This window comes from Ambystoma mexicanum, chromosome 11 (assembly GCF_040938575.1).
Source record: "Ambystoma mexicanum isolate Mex_15411 chromosome 11, UKY_AmexF1_1, whole genome shotgun sequence".
In the NCBI taxonomy this organism is placed as follows: domain Eukaryota; kingdom Metazoa; phylum Chordata; class Amphibia; order Caudata; family Ambystomatidae; genus Ambystoma; species Ambystoma mexicanum.
The window spans coordinates 1407356772-1407382133 of record NC_090934.1 but is presented as its reverse complement, the minus strand read 5'-3'; the positions used below and the strand labels follow the sequence as shown (position 1 = coordinate 1407382133).

Genomic DNA, 25362 nt, shown 5'->3' with positions numbered 1-25362 from the left:
TTGCACCAATCCCATCTGCTGCCCTCTGCACCCTATCCAACACCCTATTCAAACTATCTCTCCCAAATGGCGTCTTCCTAGCCTGTTAAAAACAGCCAGTGCTGACAATAACAATCTCTCATTTTACAGAGTTGTCTCTCTCCTTCCCCACCACTCTAAAATCCTGGTGAGGTTTGTGTTCAACCCCATAGTAAACTATCTTAGAATACACAAACTTGCTCACCCCCTCCGATCTCAATTCCAGTCCACATATTCCACCGAGACTGCCCTCTCCTCAAAGACACCCATTCTCTTACACTTCGCACCACTCCCACCTCTGCTCGATCCTAGTTCGTCTAGCCCTTTCTACCTTTTGACACTACTGATCATCCTTCCTTGAAACACTTTCCCTCCTTTGCTTTCCGACACCCCACTCTTTCCCTTTGAACGTTCTCTCTCAAACTCATGGAACTCCAGCACCTCCTTCCCAATATCCTTCCCCCATGGGTGTTCCTACAAAATCAAAGGAGCAGAAAAACAACTTGCACTTTGCACTGTCAATGCTGGGAATAAACCCACATAACTATTCAAACGAGTCACAAACTTCAGAACTGAAATATGCCTGTCACTCCAACCAACTGCCTCTCAAGATTGGTATGTAGAAGTTATAAACTTCTTCACCTTCAAATTAAACAAAATAAAAGCCACCATAGAACTAAGTTTATTTATTCATTTATTGTCCATTTGTAAGGCGCTTATACATCAAGTAAATTGTGTTTCAAAGCACCCGCAGGGCAAAAGGGAGGGAACATGGGAATGAAAAACAAATATAACAATGAAACAGAGGCAGACCTACTAGGCCTTGTGAGCATTCAGAACGTCCAAGTGCAGAGAGATCCGGCAAACGTTCCGGCAATGATCAAACTCTTTAGCGGATGTGCACTGTTGGTCCTTCCCGACCCATCCGAAGCATTTGATATTCTAGATCACTGCATCCTCTTCAACGGTCTTACAGCAGTATCCCATTGCTCAACTACAGCCATTGCATTTGTTGGATCTTTCCGATGAGGAAAGAGGGACAGACCAGATAAATGCTATTGCCATAGCGAAGCCCCAGGTGAGATAAAAGCATCCATACAAGTCCCCTTAATGGGGGACAAGTAAGTAATGATACTCTTGAAGTTAAGGAGATTGTTGTGACTCACTACATAATACATGAGTGGTGACACACAGACCTACATCTAGACAGCATTTCGTATATATGTTTATTGTACAGGTTGTCATTTCAACCAAAATGTAAAGAGTAGACGCAGTTTTTGTATAGAAAAAGGTTTAACTAGTGATAAATGGTTTAGAACGCATTCAATAAATAAGGACGGTATGACATTATTATAAGCATAGAGCATGATGCCAGTATTTACATATTTAGACACAGTCCTGATGGTAAAATGCAGAGGAGGTGGGTTAGGCAGTTACTTTGTAAAGATTGCAAACAGGTGAAGTTTGAGTCTTGCTCCATTGAAGCATGGCTTTGATTTTGGGAGGCGAGGTAAGAGCATTAGAGTGGAGTGGAGCAAGCAGTAAAAGCAGGAGGTGGCGCAGGCAGAGTGAGCACAAACAAGTTGTAAAGAGATGAGGCGTGGGGAGCAGGAAAAGGAGACTACATTGAGATGCACTCAGCGAGGAGGAGGAGAGCAAGACCACAGATGGATTTAAAGAATAGTGGTGGGCAAATTTGGAAAGTGTGATTTTACATGCAGAGCCACCTAGGGTGGTGGCACATGTTAAGGTTGGAGAAGATCCGGGTAGGTTGAAAAGGGCGAATGTTGCAAAGTGAGGACTTTGTTGAGGGGATCAAAGAAGTAGAGGAGAAGGCCAAAAAGGAGACCCTTACAGTTGTCCACTCCCATAAGCACAAGAGTAGAGAGATGAGGTTTGGTTGAGTGGTGCGTTAGATGTGGGCATATTTTTGGGAAGTTAATGAGGTTAAGTGTGGGTAGAGAGTCTTTATGAAGTGGAAGAGTGTCGGTTGCTACCAAGGTAAATCCCACGGTGGCGAGCAATCAGCGAGGGGCTGAGCTGGTCATGGGGAAAGAAATGGGAGAGTGGGTCTGGAGTTGGAGGCAGCGAGGAAGATTACACATTTGAAGAGTTGAGCACAAAGTTTGCAGTTAGAGCCGTCAAGTTTCCCCATGCCATGCATGAGAACAGACAGTTCTAAACAGGACTGGAGTTCTTTCTCAGCCATGGAATTGTGAAATTTGGGAACTCTGTAGTTGAGAAATTGGTCAAGTATTTAAAGAGAGGGCCGGGGTGGGGGTGAGAAGATGATCTGAGCACCACCCAAGAAGAGGCGACAGTAAAAGTGAAAGGAGGAAATGTTTGCCGACATAGGAGATGAATAAGATGCAGAGGAGAAGGCTTAGAACTACCGGCAAAGTAGTGGGTCCTGTTTCTCTTTGATAATTTGCGATTTCCTCAGTTTACCCACTGTCCTCCATACATCCTGGTTCATCCTGGGAAGATGTGGGGAGAACCGCATCTGCTAGATCTATGGGGGATGTTGCACTCTGGTCTAGCATGTTCAATACAGAGGTGATAAGATTTTCCAGTAGACAATTTGGGTCTGTTGCCAGGCGGAGGGATTGGGAGGAACATTTGAAAACTTTGGACTTGGGGTCTTGGGTCTGACCAGTTTGTATTCTGCAGAGTATGGAGTGGGAACACCTGGAGATACAGACCAGCGTATGGAAGCAATAGACGGAGGGGTGAGGGGGCTGAACACTCAAGCGGAGAGATGAGCAGATCGAGGGTATGATTCTCAGAGTGAGAAATGCCGATAGTGGCAAGTATGGTGTTTTCGAAAGGATTCTACAAAAGCAATGGTGTTATCTATACACATGTTAATATCACCAGTGACAATATGTTAAAATGTTAGTTGTAGGAGGGCTGAACTTCAAAAAATCATGGATGCAATTTGGGCTGTACCTTGGGGGTCAGTCAGGAATTCAAATGTTTTGTGGATCGGGGTGGAGTCTGTGATAGTGGTAAATTATGGTCAAGTGGTAAACAACTTTGTTTGGCTAGGCGGTGGCACATAGTAACTTTATTTCTGATGTTTGTTAATCTGCTTAGAATCACATGCTGTGCATAGGTCCGACATCCATTGGTCAATGCAGAGTATTGCATTTTGTTTTTCGTACTCGAAAAGGGGACGTCGACAAGGCGTGTCTGTAACACTATCCCTATAGTGACGTGCGTTGTACCCATAATCCCTCACGTGTCGAGGTCCCTCAGATTGTTTTTTTCCGCCTAGCTTCTGGTCGCCTTACGCGGAGCTCCTAGAGAGACATTGCAAATACTTACTACGGACCGCGGTCCTTAATTTTACTTATTAAGATCCCTCCCCTCGACGTTAGCTGTGAAGCTGTTTTTCCGCCGAGCAAGTTTTCGACAGAGGGGAAGAGACGGAGGAGATCCTTCGGCGCTGCCGAACACGTGGCCTGGCCTCGCCGGCCAACATACAGTAGGGAGAGTGGGGGTTCGAACTTTTATCTTCTCTTTGAGAATGTCTTTCTTTCTCCCCTATCTTTCCCTTGGGGTTGTTATCACCAGTTATTATTGCCTCAGCTATGGAGAGGACACCTTTTAAGTTTTGCCCACGCTGTAGGGGCAAATACACTTGGAAGGACAAACACAAGCTCTGTAATCGTTGCTTGCCCCTCGATCATAAGGAGGACAGCTGCGCGGCCTGTAAGCTCTTGAAACCAAGAACTCTTTTTTTTATAACTTTGTTTATTTTAAATCAAGGCAGAATGATAAATACAGACATTATATGCAAGGGTTATCTCAGCAAGTTGACCCCCAGTCTTTAGACCCCCCCTGTGTCTTCTCTCTCTGTCCTCCTCCCTGGATTATCAGTCCCACAAGCTCTGCGAGCGGGCTCCTCCCGCCCGGGCGGTCCGGCCGGAGTCTCAGCGGTCTTCCTCCGGGCTCGCCTGGTTCGTCAAGATCCAGAGGGCTCTGGCGGGCCTATAGGTCAGGGCGGGGAAGCGCTGGTCGAATTCCAGGACTGGGGCCCAGATGTTCTGAAAGCGGTGTAGCATCCCCGCTCGTGCTGCCGTTATCTTCTCCGCTATCAGAATGTCCCATACTTTGGTCCACCATTGAGCAATGTGGGGGCCTTCCGGGGATTTCCAGGTTCGGGCCACCACCGTTTTCCCTGCCAGTAGGCAGTGCGTCAATAGTTTCGCTCTGGGTCCGGAGCGCGGGTAGATCCCGGGAATTGGAGCTCCTAACAGGATCGGCTCCGGTTTCAAGGGAATCATTGTTCCGGTAATCAGCGAAATAGACTCTAGACAAGCTTTCCAGAACGGTCGGATCTTCGGGCAGTCCCACCACATATGGAAGAAAGAGCCAGGGAGGCTGCATCCTCTCCAGCAAGCGTGGTCTATCTGGGGGTTCATATGGTGGAGTCTGAGGGGCGAATAGTACCATCGCAGCATGATTTTGTATGCGCATTCTCTGTTGGTGATGCAGGTGGATGCGGTATGTGTTCGGGTCCATATGTCCACCCAGGTTTGATCCTCTATCGGGTGTCCCAGGTCCGCTTCCCATTGGGCCATACATCGGGTTCTTGTGGTTAGGAAGTCGCTTAAGAAGCGTCTGTAGAGGGTGGATACGCTGCCGCGAGTCGGGAGGTCTCCTAGGGTGAGTTCCAGGGCAGTGGGAGGACGGGTCGCTGCTTGCAAGGTTTGGGGGTGTGAGCACCAGTGGCGTAGTTGGATATAAGTAAATCTGTCACATTCCCGAAGTTGGAACTTCTCCTTACATTGGGCGAATGTGAGCGGTTTCTCCCCTGTATACAGCTGGTCTATGGTTTCTAGCCCACCTTTGGTCCAATTTTGGAAATTGCGGGGATGCATGCCCGGTGCGAACATTGGGTTGAGAAAGACCGGGGAGCGTGGGCTCAGTCCTCTTGGCACTCCCTTTCGTTTCAGCGCCCAGTCCCAAGTGCTAAGGGTGTGTTTGGTCGACAGCAGGAGCTCTCCCCCATGGGACCTGAGGGGGGGCGGGATGTGTGGCAGAAACCGCAGAGGCAGGGGAGTCCGCGACTGTTCCAGCTCCACCCATCTCGGGCGGTCTGTCGTATTTTGCCAGGCCTGGACCCGGGCCAGTTGGGCTGCCACTCTGTAGGCCTGAAGATCTGGAACCCCCAGTCCCCCCAGTTTAGGACTCCCCAACATAGTTCTAAGAGGGATTCTCGCTTTCTTACCTCTCCAGATAAAGTTCAGCATTTTCCTCTGGATCCCTCGGAGAATCGGAGTGGGGATTGCCACTGGCAGTGAGGCGCATATGTATAGAAATCTCGGGAGAAGGTTCATTTTGCATGCCGTGATGCATCCAAGCAGCGAAATCTCCTGGGTCCCCCATCGCTTCAAATCGCCCTCCAGTTCCTTGAGAAATCGGGGAAAATTGGATTTGTATGTCTCTTTTGGATCAGCCGGAATGTAAACCCCCAAATAGGGGATGGCGCTCCTTTCCCATATTATCGGGCACATCCTAGTCAGCGGTTCTCGCTCTGCTGGGGTGAGGCCAATGCCCAAGGCGGAAGATTTATCGAAGTTTATGGTGAGGCCCGAGACTTCGCCATAGCTGGAGATTTCGCGAATCGCATGTTCAAGCGATGAGGGGGCCTCCGAGATCGTAAGTAAAATGTCATCCGCATATAGGGCAAGTTTATGATGTGAAGGGCCGCTTGTTATGCCCTTGATTTGGTCATTCCGCCTAATTTTTTGTGCGAAGGGCTCCATGGTGAGTGCAAAAAGCAAGGGCGACAGCGGACAGCCCTGCCGAGTCCCGCATGACAAGGGGATTGGAGCCGAGAAGTGGCCGTTGATCCTCAGGCTTGTTGTAGGTCGATCATAGTTGGCCAACACCATCGTTCGGAACGCTGGTCCGAAGCCGAAGGCCCCTAAAGTGTGTCCCATAAACGTCCAATCCACCCTATCAAACGCCTTAGCTGCATCGAGGGCCACCAAGATTAGTTTTTGGGAGTTCCGGGAGGCGAGGTCCACCAGGTTCAGGGTTCTCCGGATATTATCGCCTGCGGTCCGGTGCCGGATGAACCCAGCCTGGTCTGGATGAATGATATTCGGCAGGATGCGATTCAAGCGGGTCGCCAACATTTTCGAGTAAATGTTCGCATCTATGTTCAAGAGTGCGCGATGGGTCTATAAGAAGTTATGCTTCTTGGGTCTTTTCCAGGTTTAGGCAGAAGGATGGTGGTCGATTCCTGCATCGATGGGGTCACCGCCCCCGTTTCCCTGAAGGAGTTGAATAGGGTGGTGAGATGGGGGGTCAGTTGCGACCTGCATAGTTTGTAAAACCTGGTTGAGAAGCCATCCGGGCCAGGGGCCCGTGATTTGAGAGATTTGATGGCGTCCTCAATTTCCTCCCCTGTGATGGGCTCCTCCAGTTCATCTCTCATTGCGTCGGAGAGCTGGGGCACCTCTGCCTGCCGAAGGTATTCCTTCTGTTGTGCTGGGTTTCGTGGGGTTGCCTTCACGGTTTGGGCCAAGTGCTCCATTGCGAGGCGTTGCTTCTCGGGTTCTGAGTATAGTATGACCCTGTTGGTGTCTCGCAGGCCCATGATCGCGATGCTGCGTCTTTGCTTGGCTAATTTGGCCACCAGGAACCTGTTCGCTTTGTTGCCCTTCGCATAATACGACTGTTTCACCTTCGCCATTAGTTGGGCGGTTTGTTCCGCGTAATGGGCTTCCAGCCTTTTCCGTGCCGTGCGAATGGCCCGTTGTGTTCTGGGGGACCAGCCTTTCTCCTTGTGGAGTGCCTCGGCCTCTCTCAATTCGAGCTCCAGGGCTGTCCGGGTTCGTCGTCTATCTCGATGGTAGGGCGCACCCTGGGCTATCAGGGAGCCCCTGATTACTGCCTTCATGGCGTCCCAGTTGTTTGCTAATGACATGTCTGAGGCCGGATTTTCCACAAAGAAGTTCTTTATTTCCGTTGCGATCTTGTCTTTGGTGGCCATGTCGTTGAGGATTGGGTCGTATAGCATCCATTTGCGCGGGGTGGTGGGGTCAGGGTTCTGAACCCGAAGCTCCAGGAGCACTGGAGCGTGGTCGGAGATCGCTCTTGTGCCGATAGTGACCTTCTTAACTGAAGGGAACGTGTGAGGTGAAATCAGGAATAGGTCAATCCTTGAGAAGGTGCGGTGGACATACGAGTAAAAGGAGAAGTCCTTATCATCAGGGTGAAACACCCGCCATGAGTCTATTATCTCCAGGGTCCTAAAGAGACGAAGGAGGCTGAGTGCTTGGGCGTAGTCGCCTGGGGTCGGGGGGTGTGATCGGTCTTTAGTGGGGTCAGGGACCCCGTTGAAGTCCCCACCGACGATCGTTTGGCCCTCCACGAAGTTGGCGAGCGATGTGCCCAGGGCGTCATAAAAATGTGATTGTCCAGAGTTGGGGGCGTATACTGAAACAAGGGTGTACAGGTCTCCTAACAGGAGACATTTGATCGCTATAAATCGGCCTTCTGGGCATGTCTTTGTTTCCAGAATCTGTGGGTTCAAGTCTTTCCTGAAGAGAATCGCCGTCCTCCTTTTTTGCTTGTGCCAGAGGCAAAGAATTGAAGCGGAAATAGCCGAGACCGAAGGCGGGACACATCAGCGGGCAACAGATGGGTCTCTTGAAGCATGGCAATCGCGGCCTCCTCGTCGCGGAGTTTTAATAGAATTGTCTTTCGCTTGTTAGGAGAATTCAAGCCGTTAACATTCAGGGAGAGGATCCGAAGCGACTGAAAGTCCTCTGGGGGCTCACTCTCCGTTCCCTGCGTTAGGGGGGGGGTCCTGGGGTGGAGGTTCAACTGCCATGACTGACGGAAGCACTCACAAAATCATTCTGCACTTGAGGTTTTAACGCGAAATCCCAACGGGGGATCTCAACTTTAACAAGGCGGTAGACCGACTTTGTTAGTACGGTCGTACCTAAGGCCAACAGGGCCAATTGTCCCATATTGTGGGTTCCCAAGGAACAGAAGATGGAAAGTATCCTTGGGGTGGGTATGAGCCATGGGAATGCCCCGCCGCCGTCGTGTACTTAAAAGAGGTTGGCATGTAGGTAGCGGGTTCTGATTCAGACGAGCATATCTGTGTCCCGGCTAGCTCATTGACGGAGCCTGGGACCGTGGAGGCGTCCACGTTCATCATTTCTTGTTGTTTCGTTGTATCGACGACCAAGGCGTGCGTTTAGCTTTTGGGGAGGGAGGCGGACCAGGGTTCTCAGTCCCCTCTAAGAGTGGCGTGGGAGGGTCCCGGGGAGCGGTCGAGTGCAAGATTTTCTCCGCGTCTTCCAGGTGGCTGATTCGGCGTAGGGTGCCATTATATGTGAATTGAAGAGCTGTCGGGAACAGCCATCTGTAACGGATCTGTTGCTCCTGGAGGAATTAATGTCAGAGGCCGAAGTGCTCTTCTTTTCTGGAGCGTGAGTGCCGAAAGGTCCTGGTAAATTTGAAGAGGGGTGCCCTGGAAAGTGATCTCTTCACCTTGGCGGCTGATCGCTGATATCGCTTCTTTCGTTGTAAAGAAGTGGACCCTAGTGATCACGTCTAGAAAAGGGTCCGAATCTGTCCCGCGGCGCTGGCGAAGCCTGTGGGTGCGGTCCAATATGAGCCGAGATTTGTCCAGATCTGGAAGTAGAGCCTCAAAGAGGTTTGCCACGTAGTCCGCTAGCTTGTTATCGGGGACGGAGGATGGGATGCCCCGGATGCGGAGATTATTGCGTCGGGCCCTATTTTCGAGATCTTCCTGTTTAAATTCCATGATCTCGCATTTGTGATGCAGGGAATCGATCGATTTTTGCATTTCCCCCAGAGCGGTGGTGTGCTCCTGGGCATGATCTTCGATCTCTCCAAACCTCTGCTCGAGTTCTGTGACTCTCTGATCTGTTTGGTCAACTTTGGTGGCGAGTTCCGAGAGGCAAGCGCGGAACTCAGATTTGATGTCCGCCATGAAGGCTATTAGGTCTCCTTTAGTGGCAAGCTCGCCCCTGTCCTCTTGTTGCTTCTGTGGGGTCAGTTTGGGAGGTTCCTGTTTCTTGGGTTTCTCTGTAGCCGTAAACATGGCGGAGATATCCGTGCCTTTGCTCACTTTTGTTTGTCTCGACATGTTGCCCACGCCAAACAGTTCCAGTCGGGAGACTAGCGGCAAGGCCCAGGACGGTGGGAGATGGCAGCTGGAGAACTCCGTCACCCTGGCCTTCGCTCCGGGTCAGGTGTAGATGGGTGGGCAGGGGCGCCCCAGGAAGGGTGGAACGGGGAGAAGGACTTCGGTAGGGCTGATCCAAGAAGTAGGGAGAGGAGTGGGGACCTGCTCTTGGTAGCAACCCAGAAGGGATCCAGGCTGCCCAACTGAAATCAGGGGATTCTATATTAGGTACCGCTCCCCCTCTCCGGCTCTTCTGCCTCCCGAGGTCCCGCTACCGACAGGTGCGGAGCGTGCTGCTGAGCCCCGGTACGGCGGCCATCTTAGTTTCGTCCGTCGGGTACGGGAGAGAAGTTCAGCTTCAAATTTCTAGTAGAACGCCGCCACGGTCGAAGACAGTGTTTAGCCAGGTTATGCCATGTCGGTTCCGGTCGCTGTAGATGGCATTAGCGACACGAAACCCCGCCTAGAACCGCCAGATTTCGACGGCGGCGTCGGACATCCCACGGGCGGCCTCAGAGGAGCGACCACATCGATGGCGCTCCAAGCCACGCCCCCAAACCAAGAACTCTTAAAGAACGCAAAGTTAAGAGGTGGGCGGACTACGCTATGTCGAAGTCAGTTTCCTCACCAGCCGCCGCTGTTACAGAAAGTGACGAGGAGGGTGATAACTCGACGTTCGTTACGGAAGTCATTAACCCCCAGAAGGAGCGCTCGCGCTCCTCGACGTCCGTCCCCGGCCCGACAGGCTCGGCTCACGCCCTGCTCATGGGGATGAACACCCCGGCGACAAGGACGCACACAGACCCCATAGGCCTAAGCATACAACCCACGGCTCTAATTCGTCAAAGACGAAGGATCCATCAGCGCCGAAGGGGACGCAGGGCACTCCGGCGTCTACCTCAGACCATAAGGGTCTCAAGCCCCACCCGCAAACGCAGTCGCGACCAGCGATTGGGCTTTCATCAAACACGGGCGCTACCCCAAAATCATCCGACGTAACGCTCCATAGAGCGGCCGTCGAGGAACAACGCGTAACGCAGGCAACGTCGACACCAGAGTCCTCTACTGACAACCTCGTTGTCGAGAGCCTGGCGAGAATTGTTTCCGAAGACAAACGTAAGCGGACGACGAAACAAACGTCGAATACCGCACAAAAAGCTATGGAAACGCCGAAAAAGCACAAGAGTAGCCAGGAACTGCCCCCTTCATCTGAGGGCACTTCTGAACTACCGAAGGGCTTTTCAGAGGGCGACGGAAAACTTTCTTTGACGTTGTGGGAGCGTTCTAAGCGTTTTGAAGGTGAAAACACTGATTTCCCCCCTCTAGACTATTCAGGGGTCCCCCATGAGACCCTTGAAAGACTCCATTCATGTATGGAGAAAATGGAAAGGTTTTTGGGAAACCAAAACCCACCCACACCCAAAAGACCAAGAGAATGGCCCCAAGATGACCCTAGGGTCAAGATTCCTAGGCTGTTTCCCCCTTCTACAGACATATATTACCTCACTGAAGAGGAGCAATACCTCCAGGAAGATGAGGAGTGTTTGGGTGGAGAGGAAGAACATGAGGAAGAGGGGTTTGAAGAAGATACTTACACTAGTGCAGGAGCTTTCGAAGAAGATACAGCTACCTCGCAGCCCTGGCAATCCCCATCAGTGCAGCCTTGGCAATCCCCATCAGTGCACTCAGACCCTGATGTCTTTCACCCTTCTCCTCCCAAGGATTCACCTATTGGAAACACCTCTCCCATAGATGATCAACCTTCACTTAATGCACTATTGCGCAAGGCAGCAGCGCATTTTGAAATAAACACAGGGGAGACTCTTCCTGACATAGATTTTGTAGAGAAAGTTATTAAAGAAAAAGCCCCTGTTAGTCAGTCTATTCCGCTCCTGGCTTCTATAAAGAGAAGAATAACTCCTTCCCTTTCCAATCCTGCCTTAGTCAGAGGGGTCAACCCTCGGATAGAAAAGCTCTTCAGCCCTTCGCCCTCTGACCCTTTGATAGGCCATTCTATTCCAGACTCCCTCGTAGTTACTAATACAAGGAAAAGAGCAGGGGTACCACTATCCACTAGTGAGGCACCACCTGACAAAGAGGGCAAAAAGCTCTATGCACTTGGGAAGAGAATCACAACGTCCACCGCCTTTTCAACTAGGATTGCAAATAACAATTCCCTACTAGCTAGCTACGCAGATGCACAGTGGGGCAAGCTGCGCAGCGAAGCAGAGGACGCACCAGAACCCCTGCGTTCACGCCTGTTAGCTACAATCTCAGAGGGAACTCTTGTAAACCAGGGCATCGTAAAGAACTCCTTAGAGACGGCTGGCCGTTCCCTGGTTCAGGGAATACTTCTCAAACGCCATGTCTGGCTGCGCAATTCGGGATTTAAGCCGGAAACCCAGGCTTCCCTGATAAATAAGCCCATAGAACAAACACATCTGTTTGGGAAAGCAGTTGATGAGATCTTAGAACATGCGAAGAAAGAGTTTGATACCATCAAAACTCTTGACCAAATTTCTAGGCCCCCTAACAGACGCGGCTATGGCAATAGACGCTCCTTTCTTGGCCAACGCCAGCAGCAAAACCAACAGCAATTTTACTCTGCTACCAACTGGCCCTCTAACCAGGGTAACAACACCCAGTTCAGTCAAAGAGGCCAACGCCGTGGCAGAGGAAGAGGTCGCGGCTCCAGCCCCAAAGGTTCCACGCCCAATACCAACAAATGACCCGAAGATTCGGGTCCCCTCCCATGCATCACCGCTCGGGGGCCGGCTAACATCGTTCCTTTCAGCATGGGAGGGAATATCGTCAGACCGCTGGGTATTATCCACCATAGCCCACGGATACTGCATTGAATTCAACGGGTCCCCGAAGTACAGACCCCCACGGAACCGACGCATGACACCGGAACACCTCACCATTCTTCTTAAAGAAGTAGAAGAGCTACTGAAAAAAGAAGCTATAGAGGCTGTCCCTCTATCTCAGGTAACAGAAGGTATTTATTCAGTGTACTTCCTTGTACCCAAAAAGGACTTAAGCATGCGCCCTGTATTAGATCTGCGCCCAGCGAACAAGTTTGTCAAACCCCAAAAGTTTCGTATGGTGACCTTGCAGGAAGTAATCCCACTGTTATCACAAGGGGATTACATGACAACACTAGACATGAAAGATGCATACTTTCATATTTTAATGTTGCCAGCGCACAGAAAATACCTCAGGTTCAAGATAGAGAACACTACCAGTTCAGAGTACTACCCTTCAGGATAGCATCTGCACCAAGGGTATTCACGAAAGTACTGGCAGTGGCAGCGGCCCACCTGCGCAGGTTATCCATCCCGGTATACCCTTACCTCGACGACTGGCTCATAACAGGGGATTCTTACAAAACATGCTTCTCCAATACCCAAAAGACTGTAGACCTTTTGTTCCAACTGGGCTTCTCCATCAACGAAAAGAAGTCCAGCTTAGACCCCAGCCAAATCAAACAATTCCTAGGGGCACTAATTCGAACAAAGGACGGCCTCGTCTTCCCCTCCGAGAGGGTCCAAAACATGCTGTTTAAGATCCCCCATTATGTGGCAGGTCGAGAGGTGATGGTACGCAAAGCAATGCGCTTGCTAGGGATGATGGCGTCATGTATTTATTTGGTACCTCACGCGCGCCTGCGCATGCGCCCAATGCAAGAGTGGCTCAACAGCCAGTGGTGTCAGGCCAGCGGACAATGGGACGATCTAGTGGTGGTCTCGCAGGCCTTGGTTCTCTCGCTACGGTGGTGGACAAAAGAAAACCTGTTATTGGGGAAAACTTTTGCCACACCCGCAGTGGAAGCCACTCTAACCACAGACGCATCCCTTACAGGATGGGGGGCTCACCTATCCCATCAGACTGCTCACGGAGCGTGGACTCTGAGCTTAGCATCCAAGCATATAAACCTCCTGGAACTACTAGCGGTGTTCAAAGCACTGAAAGCCTTTCAGAAACACCTACAAGGAAAGACAGTGATGGTCCTCACAGACAGCACCACAGCCATGTACTACCTCAACAAGCAAGGGGGCACTCACTCTCCAGGACTGTCCAAGCTGTCCCAGAACATCTGGAAGTGGGCTCTCAAACACAACATGTTCCTACTATCACAACATGTACCAGGGGAACTCAATCTGCTAGCAGCCAAACTCAGCAGAGACTTCCCCCTGCCCGTAGAGTACGAATGGCGGTTACAAGAAGACATCGTCTTCGACGTCTTCACACAGTGGGGTTTCCCAGAAATAGACCTGTTCGCAACTCTGGAAAACTCTCAATGCCAGGATTACGCCTCCAGGTACCCCCAGAACCAGTCCAAGGGGAACGGTCTATCGATTCCATGGTCAGGGAAATTTGTTTACGCTTTTCCCCTGACTCCCCTTCTCAACAAGATAGTGCACAAGATGCACCAGGAACAAGTTACCATGATACTGGTGGCCCCTATGTGGGCCCGACAGCCATGGTTCGCTCACTTGTTGAAGATGTCTCTATCTCCTCCAGTGAGACTGCCCTGCCCGTACAACATGCTGTCACAAGACAGGGGCAGGACACTGCACCCATGCCCTCAGACCATGAACTTAGCAGCCTGGCTCCTGAGGTCATAGAATTTGGACATTTACAACTTCCACAGAGGTGCATGGACTTCCTCAGAGAGGCCAGAAAGCCTAACACTCGTCACTGCTATTCTAGCAAATGGAAAAGATTTGTCATCTGGTGTAGAGGGAAGAGTATCAACCCTGTTGACTGCTCTCCCACACAAATTATTCTGTACCTGACCCATTTACTGGACTCGGGTCTAGTATTCAATTCTATTAAAGTACACCTGGCAGCGCTTTCGGCTTACACCACTTCACAACTCAAAGTATCGTGCTGGAAGATCCCAGTAATCAAAGCCTTCATGGAAGGGGTAAAGAGAATACACCCTCCAATAGCAAACCCAGCTCCTGGCTGGGATCTAAATGTGGTACTCACCAGGCTCATGGGGTCACCCTTTGAACCCATGCACAAGGCAACTCTTAAAGATCTCACTCTTAAGACTGCTTTCCTAATCGCTATTACCTCCATTACGAGAGTAAGTGAACTACAGGCCCTTTCGGTTTTAGACCCCTTTGTAACAGTTCACAAGGATAAAGTGGTTCTACGCACACACCCAAGGTTCGCACCGAAATTCATCTCCAAATTTCATGTCAACCAGTCTATAGAACTACCAACGTCTTTCAAAATCCTTCAAATCTAGGAGAAAAAAGCCTGCATACACTTGATGTGCGCAGAGCTGTCATGTTTTACATGGAAAGAACTAGTCCACTGAGAAAGACTAATCAGTTCTTTGTCTCGGTGGCTGTAACGCTCACCTGATTCCCGCAGAGGCGCCGGTCTTGACTGGGTGAATGCCGTATCTTCAAAGGTGATGTGTAACACACGGTTGGCTCTTTGGGCTGGACCTCTGTGCACTGTATGTCTGACTCGAAGAGTAAGATGTCTGTAGATAGTAAATATGGGATTAATGAACTGGGGTTATTGGGTGCCTCTCTCCTCTTCCCTTTCTCTTCTCCTGTAGAACCCCAAAGGTTAACGCCCTCACCTTAGGTAGGTGAACGCCGAGCTCTCCATCTGCCTCGGGGCAGGGTGCCGTAACCAGTTTCTTCACTGGATAAGGGTGCAGGCCTCTTGACCTCAGAGGACTGCTGTCCGTCGTTAACTGCACGAACGGTAAATTCTGGGCACTTCAAATGTCTTAAAGTCTTTTGTAATGATATCTCTTGTTTTGCAGGGTTCCGGCGATGGCGGGCTGATGAGAGTTGAGGATCGAACCCGCGTGAGTAATAGAAGCACCTGGAAGCACGTAAGTAAGCGCTTGTAGCCTGCTTCAAGATGCGCACTAACTGTCCCTTTTATCTTGCTGGTACAAGTTCGGAGCTTTAGAGAAGCTGAAGGGTGCTGGAATACCCACTGGATTCGGCGTGGGAAGGAGTAATGGCACGTGAGTAATGAAGTTGCCCAATGTCTTTAAACGCACCTTCTTTTGTCTTTCAGATGCGGGATGCAGCGCCGAAGGCCTCCGGAGCGTGCGAAGAGCTGGTAAGCCTTTGTCTTTCAGATGCCGGAATGCAGCGCGAGGCGTTGGTGACAGCCGATGGACCAGGTAAGAGATGCGCTGCCACTGAAGACCGTAGTGCTAACCTGTTCTTTCTTTGTCTTTACAGGTGCTGCTGAAGACTGGATTCCAGGATGGTAAGCCTTTGTTCCCTTAGGCCCAGGATCAGAAGCAGAAGACACGATGAGCGTTCTGCTGCAGAGAATGCAGAATAACGCAAAGCAAGATTCATCCATCGGTTGTGGTTTAAATAGCCTCCTGTAGTGCTTAGGTGTCTCCTTCCACAGCCACGCCTAGGTAAGAAAAGAGTTCCTGCTTTCCAGAAGAGTTCCAGTGTTCTGAACCTAGGGAGTGGCTCCTGACCCACCCAACAGGAAAAGTAGTCCCAAACAGAAGAGGATCAGGGGTTCAACTGGCAGGTAAGTAAGCAGCATGGTCTGCTGCAGGTAAGTCCACCCAAGCATTATGATCCCGGCGCTTCCAGCGCTGGGACTGGGCATCTTTATGAGCCTGGTGCCACTGGCGCCAGGACAGGGTTCAAAAGGTCCCAATTGGGACTGGCTGGCACTCGGAACCGGGGTTATGGGTCTGCTTCCAAGGGAGTCGGGCAAGTCCTGATCTTTTGGAAGCAGAGATCATGACAGTGGCAGCAGGAAGAGAAGGAGATGCAGTTTCAAAATCCACTATATCTAGATGGATTGTACAATGCATCACTCTCTGTTACACTCTTGCTAAGAGAGATCTACACGTCAAGCCAAGAGCACACTCTACTCGAGGCACTGGGGCATCCATAGCATTCATTGCAAATGTTCCCCTTGAGTCCATCTGCAAAGCGGCAACCTGGAGTTCTGTACACACCTTTACAAAACACTACTGTCTAGATGCCCACTCTAGATCTGATTCCCAGGTGGGACAAGCAGTATTAAGACATCTTTTCTCTACTGTTCCTTCTCACAACCCACCTCCAACTCCGGGTACTGCTCGCTAGTCTATGCACAGCATGTGATTCTAAGCAGATTAACAAACATCAGAAGACAATGCATTACTTACCGTAAAAGCATTTCTGATGGTTGTATCTGCTTAGATTCACATGCGCCCACCCTTCCTCCCCGCTCGGATGGAAGGAACATAGACATCCTTTTCTATATCTCTCTCTTTTCTGTACTCACTCACGTCTAGAAGGCTCCCTCAGGGCAGAAAAATACAAACGGAGGGACCTCGACGCGTGAGGGATTATGGGTACAACGCACGTCACTATAGGGATAGTGTTACAGACACGCCTTGTTGACGTCCCCTTTTCGACTACGAAAAACAAAATGCAATACTCCGCAGTGACCACTGGATGTCGGACCTATGCACAGCATGTGAATCTAAGCAGATACAACCATCAGAAATGCTTTTACGGTAAGTAATGCATTGTCATCCAGTTTGCATGATGTTTACCGTTAGATGAGAAGTGTAGTCTAGCCAGGTTTCCGATAAGGAAGAACATTTAGAGCATGATCAGTGATGCAATCGTGTAGTAGAGGGGTGCATTTCTTCGTTGATCTGGTTTTCAGGTGACCCCTCGACAGTCGGTGGTCATGTTGTGTAGCTGATTTGGTCGTTAAGGTGGCAGAGCTATGGAGGGATCGATTTGTTTGGAGTGAGCCTTTTGAGATGGTGCTCTTTCCGTTGTTTAGGGCAAAAACAGATGTTCAATCTAGGTGAACCGTCGTCTTTGATAAAGAATGTGGTGGAGATTAAGTGATGGTGTGGTAAGGCAGTGGCAGTGGGAGTGTTTGAGCTCCTTGAGGTGCTCTGTGCTTTTTGACCTCAGAAGGGAGAAAAGCGGAGTCGGCGTTACTGGACTTTGAACATGTCCTGGTTGTGCCCAGTTCTCTGAATATTTCCATAGATTAAAATCTACTTAAGGTGTCTGGCCTCATAATGATTTTACCGAGAATTGGTAGGTGTAAAGCAAAGAAGCCGTGGAGTAAACATATTTTGAAGTCAACTTCTTGTAATGCTAAGTACGGATGTACCTCTTTTTTTTTCAAATACCAGGCCTTTTTTCAAAATCATTTCTCAAGAAGTTTGTAGAAGTAGATCTTTCAAGTAATGGTCTGCTGTCCACTCCAAACTCCTCAATTGACATTCTCAAATAATGGTCTGCTGTGCACTTCTCTCAAATACCCTTCTCAATTAATGGTCTGATGTGCACTCCAAACTTCTCTGTTAACTTTCTCGTGTAATCGTCTGCTGTGCTCCAAACTCCTCTCAATTAACATTCTCAAATAATGGTCTGCTGTCCACTCCAAACTCCTCTCAATTAACATTCTCAAATAATGGTCTGCTGTCCACTCCAAACTCCTCTCAATTATCTTTCTCATGTAATGCTCTGCTGTTCACTCCTCTCAATTAATATTCTCAAGTGATGGTCTGCTGCCCACTCCAAACTCCTCTCAATTAACTTTCTTGTGTAATCGTCTGCTGTGCACTCCAAATTCCTCTCAATTAACATTCTCAAATAATGGTCTGCTGTGCACTCCACACTTCTCTCAATTAATATTCTCAAGTGATGGTCTGCTGCCCACTCCAAACTACTCTCAATTAACTTTCTCGTGTAATGGTCTGCTGTGCAATCCTCTCAATTAACCTTCTTAATGATTGGTCTGCTGTGCACTCCAAAATTCTCTCAATTAATATTCTCAAGTGATGGTCTGCTGCCCACTCCAACCTCCTCTAAATTAACTTTCTCATGTAATGTTCTGCTGTGCACTCCAAACTCCTCTCACTAAACATTCTCAAGTGATGGTCTGATGTCCACTCCAACCTCCTCTAAATTAACTTTCTCGTGTAATCGTCTGCAGTCCACTCCAAACTCCTCTCAATTACTATTCTCACGTAATGGTCTGCTGTGCCCCCCAAACTCCTCTCGATTAACATTCTTGATCAGTACTTTTATATCCCCTCATAAATGAAGATCTGCAAGAACTTAAATGCTAAGTGAGGTGATCCAAAAAGCCAGGTCTGAAAAATCACCCAGAACCTGGCCCAGAGCGGCTTGAGAGTTCCATGATCTGTGGTGCACGGATGTCAATTCAGCATGCAAAGAGGCGCAACAAAGTTAACTGTCAGGTCATCTTCTTATAGCCTTTGTTTAAAAAAGAATGCTGCTTTATCTTTAAGGGGACTATGTGGGGCTTTTAACTTTTAGATGCAAAGTGCCCATCCAATTTCTTAAGATGTATACATAAGCATTTTATGTATTTATTTGTTATTACATTTGTAAGGTGTGCCTAACCCTTGGGCATCTGGGTGCAACAATCTTAAGAAAATGGTTACAGAGACAACAACTGAAGAGATTGGTTGCAGGTTTGAATTAAGGAAGTGGTTACATGAAATGCAGATCATAAATAGGCATGATTAAAGAATATGGTTACAGGATAGACCTAGTAGCCCTTTGGTGGCTAGGTAAACACTGTTAAGGATATGGTTGCAGAATCAGTATGCTTGAGAGATTAGTTATGGATTTTGGCAGGTTTAAGAATATGGTTACAGGTAATGCAGATCATAGAGGTTACAGGATAGCGTGGCATAAGTGGGTCTGGGTTTAGTGTTGCCACATTGTGTCACTTTAAGCGTATGGTTGCATGTTTTATGGAGACTTTCGTGGGGTGTAGGTCCTGGTGCAGGTAGGTGGGTACCGGTCATAATGGGTTACTTACAGGAGGGAGGGTATAATTTGATGTCTTCAGCAAAGAACCAGGTTTTTAGTTTTTTGCGAAAGGAGAGTAGGGCTGGGTCCAGTTTTATCTCCATTTATCTCCAGTATTTGGCTGCCATTACAGGGAAACTTGAGCCACCTGCTCTTTGTCTTTTGTATCTGGGCATGGTTATTTGCCCCAGGTAGGCAGGGCGGGTGGGTCTGGAGGATTGGTTCCTAGTTATCATGCTGGATAGGTAGCGTGGGGCAGTATTGGAGGGGCATTTGTGTGTCAGGGTGAGTATTTTAAATTTAATCCGGTCCTTCACTGGTAGCCAGTGAAAGTTCCTTCTGGTGGAGGAGATATGTTCTGAGTTTCAAGCCATAAAATGGCGGCCTCGTTTTCTCTTGAGGACCTTTTTACAGCTCCACGTTTTCATTCGTAAGCACTGGAGGCTCCACACTGTAGGTCCCTTGCAGTTTGTGAGCCAGAAGATTAATTTATCTCTAACACTTTTTGAAGCTATAATCGGCTTAACACCATTTCCCCTCTCGCTACTACTGTCTCTGCAGCAGTGTTTTAATGAGAACATTGCTGCCAGTTTTCTTTGAACTTGCACAAAGGACTGGAAAAAACATTTTTTATTTTTATTTGTCAAAGCTGGTTTTTTTTGGAGCCGCAAAACTGAAAAATCTCGACTCATTGGTTTACACCGAAAATGGAATGTTTAAATTTTGTGTTTATTTTTTATTTTATAGAAAATTTAGATTGTTCATTTCTTACTATTCTAATCCTTAGTTGAAATACTATTTGGTCAAACTGTCTCCTTCCCCATGCCATCCCCAGCAGAATGTACCACTTTAGAGCATCACATGGGCGCTACCAGGTCCTGATCCACGCCCTACTAATCTCTTATTCATTTCAGGGTTAGCCATTTGCCATAGGCCGTTGCCATTGATCTACTAGAGTGAGCTGCACATCTGCTGTGTACCCGAATAGTAATCCGGGTAGGGGAGGTGGGATATATTTAGTCCTGCTCCCACCCTTTCTTGAGAGAGATGCATATCTCCTGTATACCCGAATAGTAATCCGGGTAGGGGAGGTGGGATATATTTAGTCCTGCTCCCACCCTTTCTTGAGAGAGATGCATATCTCCTGTATACCCGAATAGTAATCCGGGTAGGGCAGGTGGGATATATTTAGTCCTGCTCCCACCCTTTCTTGAGAGAGATGCATATCTGCTGTGTACCCGAATAGTAATCCGGGTAGGGCAGGTGGGATATATTTAGTCCTGCTCCCACCCTTACTTGAGATGCATATCTGCTGTATACCCGAATAGTAATCCGGGTAGGGCAGGTGGGATATATTTAGTCCTGCTCCCACCCTTTCTTGAGAGAGATGCATATCTGCTGTGTACCCGAATAGTAATCCGGGTAGGGCAGGTGGGATATATTTAGTCCTGCTCCCACCCTTACTTGAGATGCATATCTGCTGTATACCCGAATAGTAATCCGGGTAGGGCAGGTGGGATATATTTAGTCCTGCTCCCACCCTTTCTTGAGAGAGATGCATATCTGCTGTATACCCGAATAGTAATCCGGCTAGGGCAGGTGGCATTCCTTCCCCACCCCCTTCTCTCCTCCTGCTTCTCATATGCAAATTGTTCAACATACTGTTTTTTTGGTTTGATTCATGTTTGTGTTTGCTTCTACTGTTCCATATTTTTATCTATCCTTGTTGCTAAACTGTAAAGCGCTGTGGATTAAGGCGCTATATAAATACAATAAATACAAATACCCTGACCGCTTACCAAATTTCTATTTGAATGGGATGAGTTTGTGAAAAGGAAGTCCGGAAAGGGTTGCCCTCTGTTTTACATTACACAAAGCAGTTAACTGTCTGTGAACTCGATCCCTCACGTCACCCCCATTCAATCTGGCTGTCGGTGGGTTTTATTTTAGCGTTTTTTTTTTGTCTTTGACAAGTGGAATGCACGTTTATTATGAAAGGGACAGTGGAAACCGAAGATGGCTTTCAATCTCCATTTCACCCAAATGAAGCCTCCCAGCCCTGTTAATAAAACGCTGGATCACTGCTAATATCACCATCTAGTTGTTTTGCTGTGTATACATATATATAAAAGGGGGAGCTGGGCTGCTAGGCCTGTCTAGCCCCGCCATGGCTCTCTTTGTGATGGGCGCTTCAATTTTCAAACCCCTCTGGCTGGGGTTCTAGAACACATTGCGGTGGTAGACGGCAGGTTGTGTCCCCATCATATCCTTGTGCTTGCTGGATGGGCTCACTTTGTGTCTGCATTGTGACTCTTGCTGCTTGACTTTCATGATTCTGGTTCCATAATTCATCTTTTTATCGTGTTGATTTCTGTATCCTATGAAAGCCTATCCTTTTGCTCCGTCTTTATGTGCATCCTGCTTTTCTTACTCACCACCTCTCCTCTGCCAGGGCCTCCTTAATGCCACCTGGCTGAGGTTTGCCAACCAACCTGCATCCTGGTACACCAGGCTGAATCCCCCAGCAGAAGCCTGCATCCCTGCACAGTGCGACACTGCTCCCCCGAACAATAGGCTCCATGCTCCAATCTCAGCACTCAGCCCCACCCTACCCCCTCACCCCGGCTCGCCCTCCCTACTTATCTCTCTGGCAGACTCACGCTCCCCCTTCATCTCTACACCCTCGCTCAAGATGCTGCCATGGTCCGCGAGTAAGCACTCGCTCTGGAGCCCCTTTTGTGCAACAATCCTGTATCTTCCCTTGGATGGATGGACCACAGTACGCCCATCCATCAATCAAAGGAAACATCTTGAATCCAGAAATGACTTTGAGCACTCTAGAAATAGCCAGCTGGTCATCGCATTCAGCTCTGCTTTCTGGTACGAGCGTGGGCAATGATGGCTCTAGATCCTCGCCAAGGCCTTAGCCACCCAGGTCTGCTCCAGAAAGTGCGGCTTGGCAATATTACCAAGGGTCCGTAGATTCCCTTTTCAAAGAAAAAGGACTGGAATTGGTGCAAAAAGATCATTGAGCAATTTGCCTTTAGACTAACTGGGGAACTGAGTCCACTCTCACTGCCCCTGCGATCCACCATGCCTTGGAGTCTGCACAACCCCGATGGTTGCATTTTCTACCCCAAACTGAGTGAATGACTCTTAACTGTGTTTGGCAATAGCTTGCCTTTTGCAAACTGAGGATCCTCACCCCAGGTTTCTGCTCTTGCCATTCAAATCAGATGATATGCGAGGAGTCGTTCTACAAACCCTTTCAGTAACCCCACCTTTGCAATACCCCTCTTCTAGTGTTGCTTGCCTGCTCAAAGATTGATGCTTCTTGGCTGCATGTCCTTTAACAATGATGCATAGTTGTTACTTTGACAGTCATGAGTTTGGTGATGGGTGGTTTAGGCAAGTGCATTAAGTAGCATAGTGGGACTAGGCACGGATCAGAGTGTCCCTTACACAAAGGAGCCAGCGTATCTTTTCTCTGTGCCCACCGAAGCCCTAACAAGTTATCTAGCGATGGGAATAGCCAATTCTACCATGTCTATAATGCTGTCCTGATGCCCAATTCTAGATACGTCAAAAATGCTGCCCTGACGCCCAATTCTACAAACGTCTAAAATGCTGCCCTGACACCCAATTCTACAAACGTGTAAAATGCAGCCCTGGCGCCCAATTCTACAAACGTCTAAAATGCTATCCTGGTGCCCAATTCTACAAACGTCTAAAATGCTGCCCTGGTGCCCAGTTCTACAAACGTCTAAAATGCTATCCTGGTGCTAAATTCTAGAAACGTCAAACATGCTGTCCTGTTGCCCAATTCTACCATCGTCTATAATGCTGTGCTGATGCCCAATTCTAGAAACGTCTAAAATGCTGTCCTGGTGCACAACTCTACAAATGTCTAAAATGCTGTCCTGGTGCCCAATTCTATAAACGTCTAAAATGCTGTCCTGATGCCCAATTCTGCAAATGTCTGAAATGTTGTCCTGGTACCCAATTCTACAAACGTCTAAAATGCTGCCCTGTTGCCCAATTCTACAAACATCTAAAATGCTGTCCTGGTGCCCAATTCTACAAACGTCTAAAATACTGTCCTGGTGCCCAATTCTGCAAACGTCAAAATGCTGCCCTGGTGCCCAATTCTAGTACTTACTGGATGGCGGCGATCCATTCCGGGCCTAGACTAATGGGAAACTGAATATAAATGTTAGCGTTTGCTCATTGTGCTGCCCAGTTTACATACTTAATGGGGCTAATAAGTAGCCGGTGAGTATAGATTAAATTGCAGGGCACAGCCAGCAATCTTCCCAGCTGGTCTCATGCAGATTTCTCTGTTTCACATGAGCTGAAACCCAACCTGTCCCCCTAACCACAAATGACATCACCGCTCTGTGAGACATCACTTCTAGAAAGAAAACCACTCCGGGTTTTCACCTATCATTGCACCCTGTAACCCACTGCATTTTGCTATTTTCAAATCCATGCCTGGCCACAAAAACATTTGATGATTTGTGTCACATTGTTTGTGTTACCATTCTCCTAAAGCTGCTCACCCCTCCCCCCACGCCCCTCCCCACCAATCAACCTCCCCTTCCTTCTGCCCGTTTTGGAGCCTAATCGTTGTGTGTTCCTGAAGCGCAATCCCCTGTTGTCTACATACTAATGATCAGACTGACTGTGCACCAGAGCTCAGCTGTTGCTCTGGGTCCTCTTCCAGGGCATAACGGAGTCAAGGTGTGAGAGCAGCCGAACGAAACCCAACTCTGAGCTCCAAATCCCCTGGGCCCGGTCCATAACAACAAGACAACCTGTTCCCGTCTAGCAGGGCACGTGCAAAATGTGTTTTGACGCCAGCCCTGTGTAATGCGCCTCCCATGTTCACAGCCCCGTGCATTGGTTCTGCGGTGAGTGAAGGCCATGGAGCTTAACCATGGAGTCACAACTGTGCTTTTCTCTCCTTTTCCCTTAGGCGGACAACTGTCAGTTTTGTGGCCTACTGCTGCTCCACCATGTGTCTGCAAACGTTTGATCTACTGAGTTGATAAGACTTCAAGGCCACCGAGCAACAGCAGAGGGGGCTGGAATTCTGACATAGGTGCCATAACAGCAGTGCCCCCAGATGAACTGGATCACGTGCTGACCACTGTACCCCACCGGATTTTGAAGGACTAAATTAACGATATGGAATTTGAGTATGGGCGCGGTGGCGTGTGGGCCTCCTGCTGCGACGACGCACAGTGCTAGTGTTCTGGCAAACGCAAACACCACAGCTCCCCTTACTGAAAGTGTGACCTTTTTACCTGAAATAATGTGGTTGCCTCAACTCCTGCACCGTTTTACCATCTGCAGAATTATCCAAATCTTAAAATCCCACATGTTGTATTTTTGGGGACTAAGCGTTATTTGATGAAGTAACCAAGCATTTCTCACTCAAACCCCCACCCCCTCCTTTTTTTCTTTACATGAGGCTTATGGCCAATATTTTACTGTTAAAATGGAAGTGCACTATAATCACTGGGTTACTTAATGTCTGGCACTGGGCTCCCGCTGAAAGCCAGGCCTGGAACATTGATACCGCATTACAGGTAACACCTCTTTTCAGCCACGTGCTTCCGGGTGCTGGACCCGGGATTCCATCGTTAAACCTTTGCACCAGCAGCAATTGAGGAGGAGCAAGCAGCGCCGGGGAAAAGAAAGGCAACGAGTTCAGGTGGGAAAGATTTGACGCAGCTGCGGCTTCGAAGGCCGCCATGTTTGTTTCTCCAAGAACAGACGCCGTTTCACTCTTTAAATGCGTTCATCGCACCAACCCTCTAAGTTGGGGTCTCTCGACCACCCCCCTCCCCCCGTAGCGTGTGAAGGAGTTTCAAAAGAAAGGGGTTTGGGTGTGAAATATGTTCATGTATTGAAATTAAAAACAAAATGCAAAAATGATGCGAATGTGACTTTGTTGACTCGCTGCGATCTCTGGTTGGACGAGGTTTGCTGGGTTTGATGGCATGCTCCCTGCACTGAGGGAAACTGCACATGTTGCACTGCACCCCTGCGGCGTGGTCTCTGCTTTGGGTGGAGTGGTATAGGCTCTCTGGCAGTGCCTGGATTAGTTACTGTTTATCACCACTGCACAGTCTGGGATTTGGTCGAGTATTTTTTATCGAAGTAGAATTGTTTACCTAAACCCCCGCCCAAATATGTGCAGCAAAATCCGCTATAAAAAAATTTGATGAATTCTACTTTGATTAAAAATACTGCAGCAAAAATACTGCGTTAAAGTCTCCCATTCCCCAAATTTCTTGAGACTTCCAACTACAGTAAACCTTTACATTGAAAAAAGAA

General features: G+C 48.7%; 1 protein-coding gene across 1 annotated transcript in view; it reads left to right on the top strand.

The window, feature by feature from the left end:
- The window catches only part of LRRC28 (leucine rich repeat containing 28), a 379410-nt gene extending 354450 nt beyond the window's left edge, over positions 1-24960 (top strand). Inside the window, exon 10 of the mRNA XM_069625051.1 lies at positions 23996-24960. Coding sequence (XP_069481152.1) covers positions 23996-24068 — 73 coding nt within the window. The 3' untranslated portion in view covers positions 24069-24960. The remainder of the gene's footprint in view (positions 1-23995) is intronic.
- Positions 24961-25362: the final 402 nt, after the last annotated feature.